The following is an 18,839-nucleotide window of genomic DNA, read 5'->3' on the forward strand; positions in this document are numbered from 1 at the left end:
GTCAATTTCTGCAATCAGCAGCGTGCACTATGACAAGATAAACCAGATGACCATGAGTGGCTTATACTGTAAAACCACAACGTAAACAACCATTACTCAACAGCAGTCAAGAAGGATGAGGCACAATGACAAGATGAATATACCATTTTACATGTTGGGGCAAGGAGGAATGTAAAAAAAATAAAAAAAAAAGTTAGTCAGCTACTTCCTGAAACCAACATTTAACTCATCTGATACGTTGCCCAATCTTTCAGACTGCACTTTTTTTTTTTTTAGAGGATCTCTGTGTTGTCGCTGAATCTTCCCAGGTCACTGGTCTGTGTGAGTGACAGGAAGAAAAGACTTGCTTGGTTTATATAAATCCCGAGACTCTGTATTTTACACATCTTACATTCTGGTTATTACTGTAGCTCCAAAGTTCAGACATATATGAAAGTCAGCTTCATTGTTTTGCCCTCTGGGGAAAAAAACATGAAGAGGAATGGCATCTGTAAAGCTAACGAGTACAAATAAATAAATGATAAATGGGTTATACTTGTATAGCGCTTTTCTACCTTCAAGGTACTCAAAGCGCTTTGACAGTATTTCCACATTCACCCATTCACACACACATTCACACACTGATACAAAAAGCACCAAAATATTGCATTTTCTTTAACATACATCAGGGACATTCAACTAAACATTTCCAGTAAACTAAGGACTAGGGGACCGGGCTTGTACCTTCACTATTCCTATTTTGTATATTCCAGAATACTAGTGTCCTCTACAGTAGACATTTAATTTTAGTCTATTTTGTCAGTTTCAGGAGGGCTCTGCTGTTTATAAGGACCCTCTGCAAAGAAGTTATTCAAAGATCATATCTATGACAGCACTCGTGTTTTTGTTTTTTTTAAAGAATCTGCAGCAAAAATGTGAGTCTCTCACTTGTTTTTAGAACTGAACTCACAGGCCACCAGTAGAATAGCCCAAATGATGAAAAAGAGAGAACCTGAAATGGAACCCTGAGGAACACAAGTATCATTAAAGAAGTTGAACAAACGACAACTGAAGTAAACAAGCTGCAGCAGCACCCTAGTTACATAAATCACATTATGAAAACAAATGTGTTACTGCCAAAAAGGAGAGGACTTAAAAGGGTGCCTTGAGGAACGCCTCAGTTACTCTATGTAAATCACAATTTTGAACCCGTGTTCTATCCAACCATCCATTTTCTACCGCTTATTCCCTTTGGGGTCGTGGGCGGAGCTGGAGCCTATCTCAGCTACAATCGGGCGGAAGGCGGCGTACACCCTGGACAAGTCGCCACCTCATCGCAGGGCCAACACAGATAGACAGACAACATTCACACTCACATCCACACACTAGCAACGTTAAAATGTCAACGAAAGGATTTGCCAGCATGTTTACAGTGGTCCTACAGTTCCTTTATACAACTCTAGTGGTTTTAGGAATTTGCTCCCAAGTATTGAACTGTACCTGGAGAAAGGTATGGTGGCTAGTATAATAGCCTTGGTGTATGTAAGAAAGTCTTAGTCAATAGTCAACATGTAGGATGAGGTACAATACTAAGACTCACAGGGGAGATGCTTTCACTCAAGTGAAACACAAAGTAGTCAGTAGGCTAATGTTTTAAAATAGCCTACAATTTTGTATCATTTAATTGCATATATAAATATAAATATACAATTACCGTATTTTTCGGACTATAAGTCGCAGTTTTTTTCATAGTTTGGCCGGGCTCCAGTGCGACTTATATATGTTTTTTTCCTTCTTTATTATGCATTTTCGGCAGGTGCGACTTATACTCCGAAGAATACGGTACCCCATTGGTTTTCATGTTAAAAAAAGGAGTCAGTACTTCTTGTATAGTTTTACATTTTTGTTAATCAATCATATTTATTTACACACTGGTCATCTGAATTCCACGGAGTCCAAAGAAAAAGAGATCTAAGGTAGCAGACATTGCTCACGTGTGTTGGCACATCCCTGCTACATTGCAGCAGAACAACACATGCATCGTCCTGTCCCCTTGTTCCTAATGAGCTTTATCGCATTGGTCCCGCTTGACTTGTCTTGTTAAGTGGCACACATATATCCATATGTTCCACATGAGCAGGCAGAGGGGACACGCTGGGTGGCGGAGACGCTTTCTCAGTTACACTGTGCAGTTTTGGACCGCAACAGCCAGCAGCAAGAGCCAGTCAGCTCCGCTCTGCATCTCTACGTGAGCGAGTGTGTAGACGACGATCGGAGCTGAGCGCTGACAACGGCATCCATTTGTTCTTGATGTTAAAGGAGTTAAAAAGTCAAAGTGGAGACATTGCTAAGTAGGACGGCGATCGGGACACTCATAATTTACTGTTTGTAATATTTCAATTACCTCTTTTAGAAACACAGCATTAACAATTTGCTTAATTGGACACAAGTGAAAAATAAATAGACTACAAACATGGTTAAGTCAGCTATACTAAAAAGAGATACTACCGCACATTAAAAACATTTTTTTCAGTACATTTTACAACGCTATGAAAATAAATAAAATCAGTTCTTGGAGCTGCAGCTTCACATTAAGGTTATTGTCAAAAAGTTAGCATCAAACAGTTGTGAGGCGGTGGCTAAAAGGGAAGGCACCGTCGCTGCAAAGAAAAGTCTTCTTTCTGCTTCTGAATGTCAGAAACAGAACGATTCATTGACACTTCAGGACCTTACGGTATTTTGTTGGTGAAATGTGCGACTCCACAGCCCCTCCCATTCATTTCTTATCTGCGCTGATGGTCTTTCAACTGATTGTGTCTTTCAACAACCAAATTCTACCTCACACACACACACGAAAGAGGTTGAGGCGAGCACTCAGAGCTCATCGTGGTTACGAGTGAGGTCCTCTCCGTAGTTGGTGGCCTGACTTCCTACAAACATGTTCCAGTTCTCCAGGACCTCCTCCTTGGTCAACATCTGGTCCTGAGAAATAAAGAAACATAATGTCACGGCAGTTCTGAGGGTATGCTACTAACTGAGTAGAGTAATTCCCCGCATATATTATGTTAGGTCAAAAAGTAAAGTTGATTGTTATATATATATATATATATATATACACAACATACACACATATATATATATATATATATATATATATATACACACAACATACACACATATATATATATATATATATATATATATATATATTTATTTTTGGGTCATACAAATAGAAATTAAAAAAAATTAGATTTTATCCGCGGGTCGGGTCGGGTGGTTGAAATAAAAAACAATTTGATTTTAAATAGATTCAGGCGGGTGGCAGTTAAACCAATTCAGAAATATATATACATAGTTAAATGTTGTTACCCACATACAAAAAACGAGCAGGCACCTGCTGCATATGCCACAACAGAAGAAAAAAAAAAAAAAGAGATGGACACTTTTACGGAGCGGAGAAGGGACGCCTCGCCGGGGTCCGGGACCGAGGCCCCTTCCCCCGAGAGGGCCCCACCGGGAGCCGTAGCTGAGGCGATCCGCGAGAAGGGCCCGACGCACGTACTCCAGGGTCACCACCGCGCCTCGTCCGCCTTCGCCGCGGCCGGCGTCACGCGCAGCAGGTAAGCAGCTTACCTGCCCGCCACCCCCGTGGCCGGGGGCTCGTAACAGGGGTCACTCCGCGCGCTCCGCACGCGCAGCTTACCTGCCCGCCACCCCTGTTGCCGGGGGCGCGTAACAGGGGTCACTCCGCGCGCAGTGCGCTCACGAAAGGGGTGGGGCTCACCCTGGTTGATATAGACAGCAGCTAGGACGGTGGCCATGGAAGTCGGAACCCGCTAAGGAGTGTGTAACAACCCACCTGCCGAATCAACTAGCCCTGAAAATGGATGGCGCTGGAGCGTCGGGCCCATATACCCGGCAGCGAGACGCGCTTGGAGGTGCGCTCAGCGCGGCTCCCATATGATTGCGCACTGGTGTGCGTCTGGGTCGTGACAGCGTGGCACGCGAATGTCTGTGCTGCATTGGATCAGTCTCCTTTCTTTAACAGGCAAAAGCTTTATAACCTCACTAATGCCTTGCATCGTCTATATTAGATATATAACAACGGGCGGGTGCGGGCGGATGGCGGGCGGATGCGGTTCTGATCAAATGTTAGATCGGGTGGATTGCGGATGGTTGACGACTTTCTGATGCGGTTGCGGATGAAATAATTGCCTATCCGCGCATCTCTAATATATATATATATTTTTTTACAACACACAGTTGCTACATATGAAATAAAAAAATAATTTCTGGATTTTTTTTTTTCATTAACTACTTTAGTTTTAAAATTACAGTTTGAGATTCAAGCAGCAGGCTCCTGTGCAAAGTTAGGGACTACATGCATGTAAGAAGAAACATAATTACATTAATTTGTGTTCCTTTAAAATCTTATTTGTTAATGTTTTTGCAAGTTTAAAAAAAATGTAGGATGATAATTTTCATTAGCCTGTCAATAAGTTTGTCCATTGTTTGTTAGCCTTAAGCTAGTGGCATAAAAGCCAACTTTTATCCTGTGTGGTTGCATTTCTTTTTTTCAGTTTATGCCAAACTGTATTGTCGATTTAACATGATTCCTACATGTACGTGCATTCCATGTGTATATTAATGTACTTTACTTTGTGTGCTTAGTTTTGCAGGAACTTCATTGTGTAGACAATCAATATACTACAAGTCGGAAGTTTCTCTATCTCTAAATCAGAGGACTATTTACCTATCTTCCGATCTAAATTCCAATATTCAGGGAGGGCAGATTAATAAATGTAAATAAACCAGGGGTGTGCAAAGGGCAGCGTTTGTTACATTGTAGTCATAATATAAGCAGCAACAATGGAAAATAGATCAAATATAATGTAACAAAAAATAAGATGCGTTGATACCAATAACACAGATTTTACTTTAAATATATCTATAACATTTGTTTTAGCCTTTTTAGAAAAAAAACCCCACATACGATTACACAATTTACATGCAGGCGTCATATTGACACCGTTCCCCAACCCTGGCCAGTCTCGCCACTACAAATAGATTGCCATTCACTGAATCCCATTCAAATAATAATAATAATAATAATAACATCAAATCTAACTAAATGGATGCATTGTCCATGATTGAGCTTTGTCACCATGAATACAAAAAACAAAATGAGGGGTGAAGAAGTGGTACCTTGTCCTGGTCAGACTCGTACACCAGGTGTCGGGCCTCTGCCTGGGCGTGGTCGTAGTTTTGCGGCATTATCCATTGGCGGATTTCGTCCCGGTCCATTTTACCGTCTTTGTTCAAGTCTCTGAAGTCGGAGAACTGATCCCTCTCGGTTCTGACCCAGTCTGGTTCTGGGCCGCCATCCTCGTGCGCAAACATGTCAGCTGAAAGCAGAGATGGGCATAGAGGGCAGCAATGAAACACACATTTTCTTGTTTTAGTTGAAATGTATTGCTTGAACCCACCAATATACTCGTCCTCGTCCACATGTCCGTCGTCGTTCTTGTCAATGTCCTCCAGGGTTTCCTGCGTTCGGCATGAGGAAGTGATGTCATTAATGAGGGTCAACAGCAGCTGGAACTTTCACTTTGACTAATAAAGACGGAAACAAGTTGCCCTTGGCAGCGCGAGTCATCATGAGGGTCAGTTTACAGCTGGGCTGGCACACTGACACTACAATTACAAGAATCAATGCTGATGAGGACCAACCCCCCCCATGCACACTTTTAGTGTGTACCAAACACTTAAAGCCCTGCTAGATGTCTTTGTCTACAGCGCGACATTAACTCAGTAGTTGCTGTAGAGGCGTGTCAGCTGCCTTGATCATCAGTTAGTGCACGCAAACATGCTTAGTCAAAGACAACACATCTGGGCTGCGACACATCTACACATGCGATAAACTCACCGCATGCAAATTTTCCTGTAGGTAAGACGCCCACTCTGAACCCGGCTAAATATTTAATGGCCATGTGGAGTATAGCTGACTAATAATAAACAACCTCCATCAATATTCGAAAGGTTGCGTGTCTAAGTAAGGAGAAAAGAAAAATTCTTTACTGCACTATTGGCCGATGCGTTCAATCTCCTGTGCATTTCATAAGCACGCCACATAAACATGAAACAAAATGGCAGTATCAAAACTAAATATGTGAATGATTCTTTTAGTTAAATGGTTTTGAGTGGTTTATCTTAAGTAATGAAAACTTGAGCGTGAACAATAACACCTAAAAAGCCAAAAGCTCTCTTATCTGTTGTCCACAAGCTGCAGACATTCTCCTTTCTTGTCTACCAGTTGAAAAGTACTTGTCGATCATTAACTTTCGTTCATGTAACGACACGTTTCATGTAACTTAACTCGGCAATCGTCGAAAACATTAGGTACACTGCCGAGATTTTTGTTGGTTAATGAGAGACTATGCGAAATTATAATCACACGTCGTCATCCCTGTTAATAAAAAATGGGAAGTGAGGACTAGGGATGGGCGATGTATATTGCAGGCTAATGCGATGACGATATCTATATCACAATATATTATTTGGTAAATGAAAATATAACTGTTTTAAAACGGGTGACAAAGGCTCCTAATTTAACTGCTGACATGTGATATTGCGTTATTTCTAGTTGCATTATTTTCCTCAAACTTATTATCAATCCACTTGTTAATTTACTGTTTATATCTGGGTACTTTCTGTTGTAACATGGTTTTATCTACACTTCTGTTAAAATGTAATAAGCAATTATTTTTCTTTGGGCAATACTACAAATTTGGGTACTGATCCAATTCCAAGTAGTTACATTATGATGGGAGTAGAACAATATCAATGAAATATTTAATTATTTCTTACTATTGGCTCTAATTTACATCCTTTTGTTTTTTGCCCTTAAAGCCCTTCTGTATTTCCTAAGTTTGTAAACCATAACAAAAACAACAATATAACAAAAAATATCGATCTGACCGCTGTAGTATTAACCATATTCTGACACTATAGTTGGTATCATTACTGTCAATATTTGCATTGACAGTAATGACCGCAGTCAGCATATCCTCCTACAGTGTGTAGTGCAGCCACATTAGTAATTCCTCATCCTCCAGTGATAATGCTACTTGTAAGAAACAGTTAATTTGCCGCCATGAGGGTAAAGTTAATTAATTAATTAAAATTAATCAAATTTTGATTTCGATTACGGCTTCTGACGATCATGAAAATATAATCGAAAAAACGATTAAAAGGGCCGCACAACGTGCATGCACATTTCAGAGCTTGAGCAAATGAATGAAAAAAAGCATGTCTACTAGAAGTTTGGAATCTTACCATGATTGGTACTTATTATTTGAAACATCGCTGGTATGCCTAATCAATAATCACTAAACCCTAGGGGTGTAACGGTACGTGTACCGTATTTGTATTGAACCGTTTCGGTACGGGGGTTTCGGTTCGGTTCGGAGGTGTACCGAACAAGTACACATGCTAGCAGCGACCGGGCTAGGACAACATGTAAAAGCCAGAGCTGGAAGACCCTCCTGTCTCGTTAAGATCTCCCGTTTGGGAACATTTTGGCTGCGCGATACAACAACATTGTTCAGCAGCTGCTTCTGACAACACGTCAAACATGTGTTGCATCTTTCCTGCTTCCGGCTCCCAGACCGTAGTCGAGGAGCGCAGGGGAGACACTCCTCCAGGGCCGATGTATTCACGGGGGCAACACCCTTCACTCTACCCGGCAGTGGGTCTCCACAGCTCCGGACTCCAGGGTAAATGACGAGTCCGGCAAATAGTTGCAAATTGTGGCTTTATTGAGGTCTTGCACACAGCCAATCCAACAAAACACTAGCCACTCCCCGCAATCATGCTACCGCTCCCTCACCTCACATGCTGTCACATATTAAAGGGCCACACACACATACGCTACTCTCATAACACATGCTAACCCATTTGAAGCGTCACCACCGCATTCAAGCAGCCTGTCCTCGGCGAGTCAGGCAAGGCTAAAGCAATAACAAATGTTTTTATAGCAGCAGATATAAGACCATATTGCATTAAAAACTAGATTTTGACCCACTTCTATGGTGGAAGTACAATGAGCCCATATATCCTCTTACTGCCAAGTTAGCAAGGCTGGGGGGGGGGGGGGGGGGAGAGAGAAGTTAATCTGAGGTTGAGTTGACTTGAAACTGTTTAATGTTGCACTTTTTATATGTAGAAGAAAAGTTTTGTAATTTTATTTAATCTGAACAACAACTTGAGGCAGTTTAATGTTGATTAACGTGGACCCCGACTTAAACAAGTTGAAAAACTTATTGGGGCGTTACCATTTAGTGGTCAATTGTACGGAATATGTACTGTACTGTGCAATCTACTAATAAAAGTCTCAATCAATCATTAAAAAAAAAGCACTTTATATGTAGAAAGGTTTTGTTAAGAAACCATTCTGAGCCTTATCTTATTTAGTTTTTATTTTATATATGTTGACCACATTAACCCTGGCAATGGACCCTGTGTGTATATGTATGTTATGCCATTGTTTACAAATTTGGTAAATAAATAACCAAAAAATTTATATTTTGTTGTTTTCTTACTGTACCTAAAATGAACCGAACCGTGACCTCTAAACCGAGGTACGTACCGAACCGAAATGTTTGTGTACCGTTACACCCCTACTAAACCCATCAAAAAAATAAGGCATATGATTTCCGCGTTGACGTAACAGCGGACGGAGTCACAGAATTAGCCAATATATTGAAATCCAATGCAACTTGAGAGGCGTTCTCTCTTTTTTTAAACAGCCTCAAATCGCCTGCACACATCAAGCTGAGAACAGCAGCACACTCCTCCCCTTCACTAACTTAATAGAGGTTTAAAAAAAGTACCTTATACAAGCATAATGGACATAAAGGACTTATTGATACATTTACACAATTATTATGCTTTGACCTAAGATACTGGTCAAAATTGTCCAAAGATGTATTGCACCAATAAATGTGACAACTTTTGCATTTAATTACCAAACATTTTATAAGATGTTATTTGACACAAAAAGCACACACTCTATGGTGGTAAAGTAAGTGTAAAAGGTAAACAATAGAACAAAAAACATTTAAAACATAAAAACTGTTTTTTATAGTTTTTTTGTATTGCTAGTGTTATTTAAATGTATTGCTTTTACTATTATTTTACATTTTGTGGTTTATTTGTTACTAATTTATATCTGTTTTTAAACTATATTTAAAGTTCAGTTTTGGTGGTAGAATAAATACTCGTATTTTCAAATTAATGAATAATCGTGAAATAATTTGTGATTACAATATCAATCAAAATAAACATGATTATTATTTTCGCCATAAACATCCAGTCCTACATGGAGGCGAGAATTGCTGACTCAGAAGTGGCTTTGCACTGTGGAGGGACCTGAGCTGCTAGCTCGCTAGCAAGAATGCGACAGTGCATTAAAGGCACAGTGGTTTGGTTGTTGCTGTCAAATTTGCGGGACGCAGCTAGAATGTGTCATCAACATGCATTATCACGATATGATACTATTTAAAGCTCTCTCGGCCAAATGTATATCATTTACATTATCTATATTGCACAACCCTCATGAGGGCATGCGTATGGGAGATGTAGGCTATTGCAGGGGCATATTTGACACATTAAGACAGTTGACATACACTGCTCAGACAAATTCAATTGTTGAAAATGACAATGATTGGCCAAAAGATGTTGGGAAATTGCATGGATTGGACAACGTTTCAAGGCCATGCATAATTTGCTGGGATTCACTAAATTTACGTTTGGAAAATTGCGAAATACTGGAGTGTCTGATATACGTGAGTGTTTTGCTCTTTTCAGCAATGGCAAAGTGGGACGGCAACTAAAGAACCAAAAATAGTTCAAAGTAGTAAAAGCACCTCTCTCCTGACTGCTCAGTACAATACCTCTAGTATAGTAAGAAAAGAAGACCAAAATGTCAAGCAGTAATTTTTGAAAGTAATATTTTACAGGAGTTGTATGCTAATTGATCACTAAAAAACCTTTTGCCATTTCCATGGTTTCTGATGGGAAAACACAGAACAGATTGTGTTTTACTTTAGAGGTTCTTCTCGCGAAGCTAGAATTTGAAATCAATCTTTCTTTTTGAAGACAACATTTATCCTTTTCTGTCACTGTATGGGGGGGTACAGAGCTGAGCAGTGGCATTCCATTGCAAGCGAGCAAGGTGTTTTGACTTGTTTCAGAGTTAAGTGGTGTTGGAAGTCGCTTGTCTTTGATTACTGTTTGTAATATTTTAACAGTCCAGTGTGTGTGGCTGCTGCTTGCCTAAAATCAAGCCTGTTATGGTTAGGTGTGTCAAATATGGCGACTGCATGACTCTTTGGACAAAGCGACCGCGTATTAGCGAGAGATGCCACAAAGCTGAACAGTTCCTTAGTACCATTCAGTAGTGACATCATAAAAATGAACCTTTTAATAATTAATTCTGCCAAATGGGTAGTACAACTTTTATGAACACAGCGGCATAGTGCCTCGCTGCGAAACATTTCCCACGCAACTGCTCCGTGAGACCAAATTCATATTTAAAGATCGCGCGTTAAATGGGGCAGTCTGTACGTCCCTCTGGACACGCTGGAACATTTTTATATATATATATATATATATATATATATATATATATATATATATATATATAAACAGGCCCACATAAAATTACAACTGGAGTATCAAAATACAGCAAATTTATCCAACGACATACTCACACTAGACCGTTTTGTTCCGTTCCTTCTCTTGGGCATGGTGCCATCAATTCTACACTACTTCAGTACTGCAAATTCGATCTAATTTTGAGTCATCTGATTAGTTTTACTTTGGAAGGTGGAGGCTGTCATTATTCTTTACAAAAAGAGCGATTAATCATATGACAGACGAATGCAGCCGCAGGCGAGCAAGCGTACCATTGGTTTTAAATCTGGGTTATTTTGAGTATTTCTATTGACTTCCCAGTGAGTGTGGGCTTACCTGCACCACAATGTCCTTCATATGGTCAAACTCCTCAGGATGCAGGAAGGCAGTGAACTCTTCTCTGTCTGCTGCCGAGTCACCGTTCCCATCAGCTGTTTTGAACCTCCTCTCATCACGCGGAAGCATCTTCTTGAAGCTGAACTGGTCAGTTGCATCATCAAAGTCTTCTGGATTAGCTGATCATAGAAACAGAATTAGACTTGTAGATGCAATGGCGTCATCAGATGAAGAGACTGAAAGGAAAGTGTGTGCTACCGAGGTAGTAACCGTATGTGGCTTGCTTGTATTCTTCCCAGGAGATCTTGTTGTCTTTGTTGAGGTCATAATCTGTCCAAACCTTTGCCACGTTCTCATACACATAACGCTTCTGGACACGTTTTATCCACGCTTTGAGCTCGTCGGTGGTGATGAAGCCATTGGAATCGCTGTCAATCCGCTCTACTATTTTACTGAAAGCAAAGAGAAATGACTCAGTAAAAAACTATCAATAGTGGTTTACATCACGTCCTAACCACTATCGATGTCAAAACCTAATCCATGGGTTGTTGTCCTACCACAATCTGGTTATAAAAATATTTCCCCATAGGAAGTACTGGAAATAGAGATAATAGATTCTAGGGCAAGTGTAGTGCAGGGCTATTCAAATAGCACCCCCTGAGTCAAATTGGTCAATTTTTCAACCTTTGAAGAAATAACAGAGGAACTTCTGCGACTTGTAAATGGGACAAAACAAACAACATATTTACTTGACCCACTTCCTGGGAAACTTATCAAGGAGCTGTTTGTAACTTTAGGACCATCAGTGCTAAGTATTATTAACTTATCACTTTCCTCTGGTACTGTTCCCCTATAATTCAAAACAGCGGTTATTCATCGTCTGCTCAAAAGACCTAACCTTGATCCTGACCCCATGGTAAACTACCAGCCGGTGTCCCACCTTTCCTTTATTTCGAAAATTCTCAAAAAAAATGTTTCACAGCAACTAAATGAACACTTAGCGTCTAACAATCTCTGTGAACCCTTTCAGTCCGGTTTCAAGGCAAATCACTATGGAGACAGCCCTCACAAAAATGACTAATGATCTATTCCTAACTATGGATGCTGATGCATCATCCATGTTGCTGCTTCTTGATCTTAGCACTGCTTTCGATAACGTTAATTGTAACATTGTATTAGAACGTATCAAAACACATATTGGTTGATAGACTGAGCCTTTTCTTGATTTAACTCCTATCTTACTGACAGGATGCAGTGCGTTTCCCATAACAATGTGACCTCGGAGTATGTTAAGGTAACGTGTGGAGCTCCAGAGGGTTCTGTTCTTGGCCCTGCACTCTTCAGCATCTATATGCTGCCACTAGGTGTCATTATACGCAAATACGGTGTTAACTTTCACTGTTATGCTGATGATACCCACCTCTACATGCTCCTAAAGCTGACCAACACGCCAGATTGTAGTCATCTGGAGGTGTGTCTAAATAAAATCAAACAATGGATGTCCAGCAATTTTTTGCATCTTAATGCTAAGAAAACGTAAATGTTGATCGGTCCTGCTAGACATCAACACTTATTTAATCATGCCACCTTAACATTTGACAACAAAAGAATTACACAAAGTGACTCCCTAAAGAATCTCGGCATTATCTACAACTAACTCTTTCATTTGAGTCACACATTAAGAGTGTTACTAGAACAGCTTTCTTTCATCTCCGTAATATCGCTAAAATGTGTCCCAATTTGTCCACCACCAACGCTGCGATCATTATTCATGCGTTTGTTACATCTCGTCTTGATTACTGTAACGTATTATTTTTGGGCCTCCCTATGTCTAGTATTAAACGATTACAGTTGGTACAAAATGCAGCTGCTACGGAGGATATGCTAGCTGTTCTCTGCGCTGCTGACTTGTCTCTGTTCTGTCTCTCCCAATGGACTGGTCTTTCATATTATGAAGTCAGGAACCGGGGATGGACCACTCCTTATGCATCAGTCGGTGAAGTCTTGGTGCCCCAAATTGTCTACATGCGAGAGGATCCGCTGCTGGCCCCACTATGGACTGGACTCTAACATTAACTGTATCCACTCGGCATCTATTGCACCGGTCAACCAAAGGGGTGTCCCCACATCTGCGGTTCCTTTCAGAGTGTCAAGTTGTTCCCATTTGGTTGAGTTTTTTTCTTGCCCTGATGTGGGATCTGGGCAGAGGATGTCGTTGTGGCTACAACACTTTGAGACATTTGTAAATAAGGGATATATAAGTAAACTTTGATTGATTGATCCTCCGTTCACTATTTGGGTAAATGGAAACAACAGCTAGGACCTAAAAGGGCAGCACTGTATAAATTAAATAAATAACAAAATATAACTAATATGCAACTTTAAAATAATAATAATTTGGTCGAATAATATTTAAATAATAATTACTGCATTACATACTTTCCTTTCCATACTTAAATAGGAATAACAGACCAAATTATATGTTACACAGTCGTAACTTACTGGCCCGAAACCTGCAAAAAAGTGTTCTCCTCAGGTTCACACTGCAGGGTCGGATGTCCGATTTGGATTTTTTTTGTCAAATCCAATCTTTTTAGTGACTGTTCACATTACAGAAATAATTTAATTTCAAATGTGAATGCAATCTGAGTTCCTAAAACATTATTTACACCAATTTTCTGCGCCGTTGTCAACTATTTATTTTGTAACTGTCTACTTTGGCGAATAATTATAACGCTCATCGCTTTTTGATGATGTTCTGGTCGGATGAATGCAAGCTGAGCGCAGTAGCAATTACAATGAGGACACATCTCATATACAGTATATCCGATTTATATCCACATACGAAAGAGGCCTGTGTCGAATATGAAGAATTCGGAATTGCACTGTTACACCGACATGAAAAAATCCAATACGGGTTACATACGGGTTAAAAAAAATCTAAATTTACCTGCAGTGTAAACAAGGCCTATGTTTACTTTTCCACAATTTGCACTATTTTGTTACACCTAAATAAGTACTTATTACCTAATCCCTTATTTTTGCACCTAATTTTAAGAAGATATTGTTAAGTGTTCATTGTGATTTTAGAATTATATTTACATTGATTGAGTGTTTTCTATGGTTGTGTTGACATTTCCTTTCTGCCTTAATCGCTGAGTGGACTATAATCAGAGAAGTTTACATTTCAAATACATTTTTTTTACATTTAATATATTTTTCTCCTGGTCCTTATTTTTGATACGTCATAAAAAACACCATTAATTATGGATATCGACCGATATAAAACACTTATATCGTGATACAGTTTTCAGCCATTTCGCCTAACCCTAATCGGACTACTCTTCTCAGTCTTCTGACAGCATTTGAACGTCAATGTAGCCACACGTGACAAATAATGTAAAATCAGAATAGAAGCATTAAAACAATTTCAATCAGATGAGTTATCTGTATTTTTTCCACCTTGAGAGGACATTAGCTCTAATTGGACAGCTGGAGTGGGAGGGCCAGAGACCAATTTAAATTTAAGTATTCTTAGACCTCAAGTTGCCATAATTGTGATGAACATGGGGTCCTCCCACTTCCATAAAAAGCCCCTTTGGCCACATAGGACCAAAGGAGAAATTAAAACAAAGAATAAAAACAGAACATACAATGTTTGTAACCGTCTACTTTGGCGAATAATTATGACGCTCATCGCTTTTTGATGACGTTCTGGTCGGATGAATGAAGGCTGAGCGCAGTAGCAATCACATTGAGGACACATCCTCAATGGATATCCGTTGTTACGCCGACATGAAAAAATCTGATACGGGTCACATATGGGCAAAAAAAAATCAAGAATTTACCTGCAGTGTGAACAAGACCTATGTTTACATTTTCACACTTTGCACTATTCTGTTACACTTAAATTAGCATATATTACCTACTACCTTATTTTTGCACCTAATTTTAAGAAGATATTGTTAAGTGTTCAATGAGATTTTAGAACTATATTTACATTGATTGTGTGTTTTCTATAGTTGTGTTGACATTTCCTTTCTGCCTTTATCGCTGAGAGGACTATAATCAGAGGAAATTTACATTTCAAATAAAAATGTTTACATTTAATATATTTTTCTCCTGGTCCTTATTTTCGATAGGTTATAAAAAACACCAATAATTATGGATATCGACCAATACAAAACACTTATATCGTGATACAGTTTTCAGCCATTTCGCCCAGCCCTAACCGGACTACTCTTCCGACAGCATTCGAACGTCAATGTAGTCACATGTGACAAATAACGTCAAAACAGAATAGAAGCACTTAAACAATTTCAATCAGACGACATGTTATTTCTATTTGTTCCACCATGAGAGGACATTAGCTCACATTAAGTTGACATGTCAACTTAATGTGTATCATATTTATGCATGAGTATTTTGTTGTAAGCTGTGAGGTGTGTCTGTTAAAATCATAGTTGTTTTTACAAATGCTGACAGATGTGAACAAAAGTATGTATTGTCTATGTGTGATGATGTAAATAAGGTATTATTATTAATGTATAATAAGTATGTGTCATTGAAAGGGCATTTTATGACTTTTCTTAATTTGATTACATGCTATAGTATAATTTTATTGTTATAATTTTATTGCATTATTTTTGTATCCCTTTAATTTAGGGAGCCAGGGACTGCAGATGGAAATTAGCCATTTAGCTATAATCTGGTGCAGAACATATCCAGGGCTCGAAATTAACCACGGAAACCACAGCAAGTGCCGCGATTGTCCTCATCTTTCGCCGTAATGCCCCAAAAATGTGACCAACATTTGCGGAAAGAACATGCCGTGACCGCCCTTGACCTTTTTACTTGTTAATGGACGAGGGATGTAACAGTAAACGGTACAATGATAATTTGCGATAGTTAGTAATACCGTTTAAATTTTTAATTACCGAAAAACCGTCATTTATTAATGCATTTTCGGCAAGAGAAAGTCAGGCGCATGCGCACCAGCGGCGTTTGGCTGGATAATCATGGCGGACCAACAACATTGACTTTGCTGCGTAGATTTCCCCTCGGATTAAACGGAGCCAAGCGCTTGGTTTAACGTCATTTTCCCTCGCTTCCCGCCGTGCGTTTAAGAGCGCACTGCTGTGTTTAGCTGGAGAAAGGTGTGGACAATATTGGAGACACTTGTCCCCACACTAAAAGTATACAGCGAAGGAGAAAACGATTTGATGTTTTGCAGCAGGCTATGTGTCGTGAACGTTGTCACAACTTGTTTTTTAAAGTCTTTACTTTGTTTACTGGTATGTTCACTCGTCCTTTATTTAACTGCAAACTGTATCAGTGTTCAAATAACATCAATACTGGCTAAAATTGTTTTGTCATCTCATCGAATTGAACGCAGGCTGTGGAGATTGTGTATTCGATGTGAGAGGGACCACTTCGGGTTTTTTTGTTGTTGACTTCATCTTCATTAGCCAAACTGCTTTATGTTTTATTTTGATATCAAAAAGTAAACAAGGTTTTTTTTAACTTTAATTTTGTTTTTTTCATGTCACTAAGGTTTTCATGCGACACAACATTTTGTTAATGTTTTATTGTGTGTAGTTAATTCCTATACGACATATTTCTGCTCAAACTCTTAATGGATCTGTCCCGATAAAGCATCTACATCTACATATAAATGTACATCACTTAAATTTAAAATAATAAAATAAATATAAAAACCTCTCTCTATCAAAATGTAAAAATGCATATCAAGGCATCATGTGATGACAAAAAGCTGACAAGTTGATGTCATTAAAGAATAAAAAAAACTAATATTTGTCTATAAATATATGAATAACGTTTTTCTATAGTAATTTTATTAGACATTACAAATGACATGATGGTATTACGTTCACACACCAACAACTTAACAATCAGTAATAATGATTTCAATATTGATAACAATAATCTTAATTATTACATTGGCAGCCCTAGATCTCATACATAAACACTATTTATTTATATATATATATATATATATATATATATATATATATATATATATATATATATATATATATATATATATACACACACATATATATATATATATATATATATATATATATATATATATATATAAGGCCTCACAATACGAAGGTCCTGAGTAGTCTTGGTTTTCAATCCCGGGCTCGGGATCTTTCTGTGTGGAGCTTGCATGTTCTCCCCGTGACTGCGTGGGTTCCCTCCGGGTACTCCGGCTTCCTCCCACCTCCACAGACATGCACCTGGGGATAGGTTGATTGGCAACACTAAATTGGCCCTAGTGTGTGAATGTGAGTGTGAATGTTGTCTGTCTATCTGTGTTGGCCCTGCGATGAGGTAGCGACTTGTCCAGGGTGTACACCGCCTTCCGCCCGATTGTAGCTGAGATAGGCTACAGCGCCCCCCCGCGACCCCAAAGGGAATAAGTGGTAGAAATTGGATGGATGGATATATATATATATATATATATATATATATATATATATATATATATATATATATATACACACACACATACATACAAACACAGTATATCCTGCCTTGAAAGAAAATAATGTTTGCCTTGGTGCCCTTCTACCTTGCCTTGGTGCCCTAAAACATGAGCCCTCTTTTAAGGCAACACTTGCCTTGACCTTAAAAAGTTAAAATTCCAGGCCTGCATATCTGTCTTTGAGCTTAATGTTTCTGTGCATTGTCCCTTCAAATAAAGACTAAACAAAACTAATTGGACAGCTATAGTGGGAGGGCCAGGAGACCAATCTGAATTTAAGTATTCTTAGACCTCAAGTTGCCACGTTGTGATGAACATGGGGTCCTCCCACTTCCACAAAAAGCCCCTTTGGCCACGTAGGACCAAAGGAGAAAGTAAAACAAAGAATAAAAACAGAACATACGATGTCTATGTCTTCATTAGGCTAAGATACTGCGTCTTTAGTGGTCTAATAATCAAGATAAGTCCATAACGATGTGTAGGAATACGCCCTTTGGCAAAACCATGATATTATTGTGGGCTTTTCTCATTCGCTGGCATGCATTGCACATCTTTCTCATGCTGTTGGTAAATATTAATGAAGAGTTACACGCAACACACTTGTTCACGTGGAGTGGTGTGGAGTGATTGACTAAAAGAGCCAAGTAGGCTGCTTGAGTAACCATCATTACTTACCCGAGCCTGTCCTTGCTCTCCTCCGGGGTGAGCTGGTCGAATGTCCTGGCCTCCTCTTTGCCCAGGAAGGCTTCGTGGTCGTACTGGAAGCTGTTGTTGTCCTCCTGGGTTCTCTTGTTCAGGTCTTTTTCGTGAAGCACTCGCTCTTTTCTGGCCGTGGGCTTCCCGTGGGCCAGGCTGGTACACAGCAGCAGGGCGCACATTAAGCTTAATACCTCCATCATTCTGCAGTAGGCCGCTCAAATATATCCTTGTACTGCTCCTGAATCCACCTTAAAAGTGCTAACTTTACCTTCACACGAAACACGAAGTCCCTGTGGTTTTAACCTCAGTTATTCGACACTACCCCGTTTTTTTACCAGCCGGGGCAGGGACAAAACCAGGCAGTGACTTCCGGCCGCTTTCACCCCAGCCAATCACAGTGACGCTTTAAGAGGGGCTCACCCGGCCTGCTCTGTAAGGCGACACGGCATTGGTCAATGGCTCATGAGAGGAATTTCGGCGCCACGTTGCAATCCAGCTGGCGCCGAAACAGATAAATCGGCTTGTCGAGTGATGTCATACAAGTAAAACACGTTAATTGTTCTCAATACGGCTGCCTATTCGTCGTGAAAATGTGGCTTTGTGCAATCTGTCAAAG

The 18,839-nt window shown here is 39.5% G+C and overlaps 1 protein-coding gene across 1 annotated transcript; it reads right to left on the reverse strand.

The window, feature by feature from the left end:
* Positions 1-1,697: 1,697 nt before the first annotated feature.
* On the reverse strand, positions 1,698-18,613 carry rcn1 (reticulocalbin 1, EF-hand calcium binding domain). The gene is made up of 6 exons (XM_061964230.1): positions 18,200-18,613; positions 11,269-11,462; positions 11,011-11,189; positions 5,466-5,526; positions 5,185-5,384; positions 1,698-2,961 (listed from the first exon to the last, which is right to left on the reverse strand). The coding sequence occupies exons 1-6, from the start codon at positions 18,421-18,423 to the stop codon at positions 2,854-2,856; spliced, it is 966 nt and encodes a 321-aa protein (XP_061820214.1). The 5' UTR covers positions 18,424-18,613; the 3' UTR covers positions 1,698-2,853.
* Positions 18,614-18,839: the final 226 nt, after the last annotated feature.

The sequence above is a fragment of the Nerophis lumbriciformis genome, linkage group LG06 (assembly GCF_033978685.3).
Source record: "Nerophis lumbriciformis linkage group LG06, RoL_Nlum_v2.1, whole genome shotgun sequence".
Taxonomy (NCBI): Eukaryota; Metazoa; Chordata; class Actinopteri; order Syngnathiformes; family Syngnathidae; genus Nerophis; species Nerophis lumbriciformis.

Coding starts and splice junctions, on each gene's coding strand:
- rcn1 (XM_061964230.1), bottom strand. CDS start 18,423: ATGATGGAGGTATTAAGCTTAATGTGCGCCCTGCTGCTGTGTACCAGC. Junction 11,190..11,268: donor CACATACGGTTACTACCTCG/GTAGCACACACT, acceptor TTCTATGATCAG/CTAATCCAGAAGACTTTGAT. Junction 5,385..5,465: donor GGACGAGGACGAGTATATTG/GTGGGTTCAAGC, acceptor CTCTGCTTTCAG/CTGACATGTTTGCGCACGAG.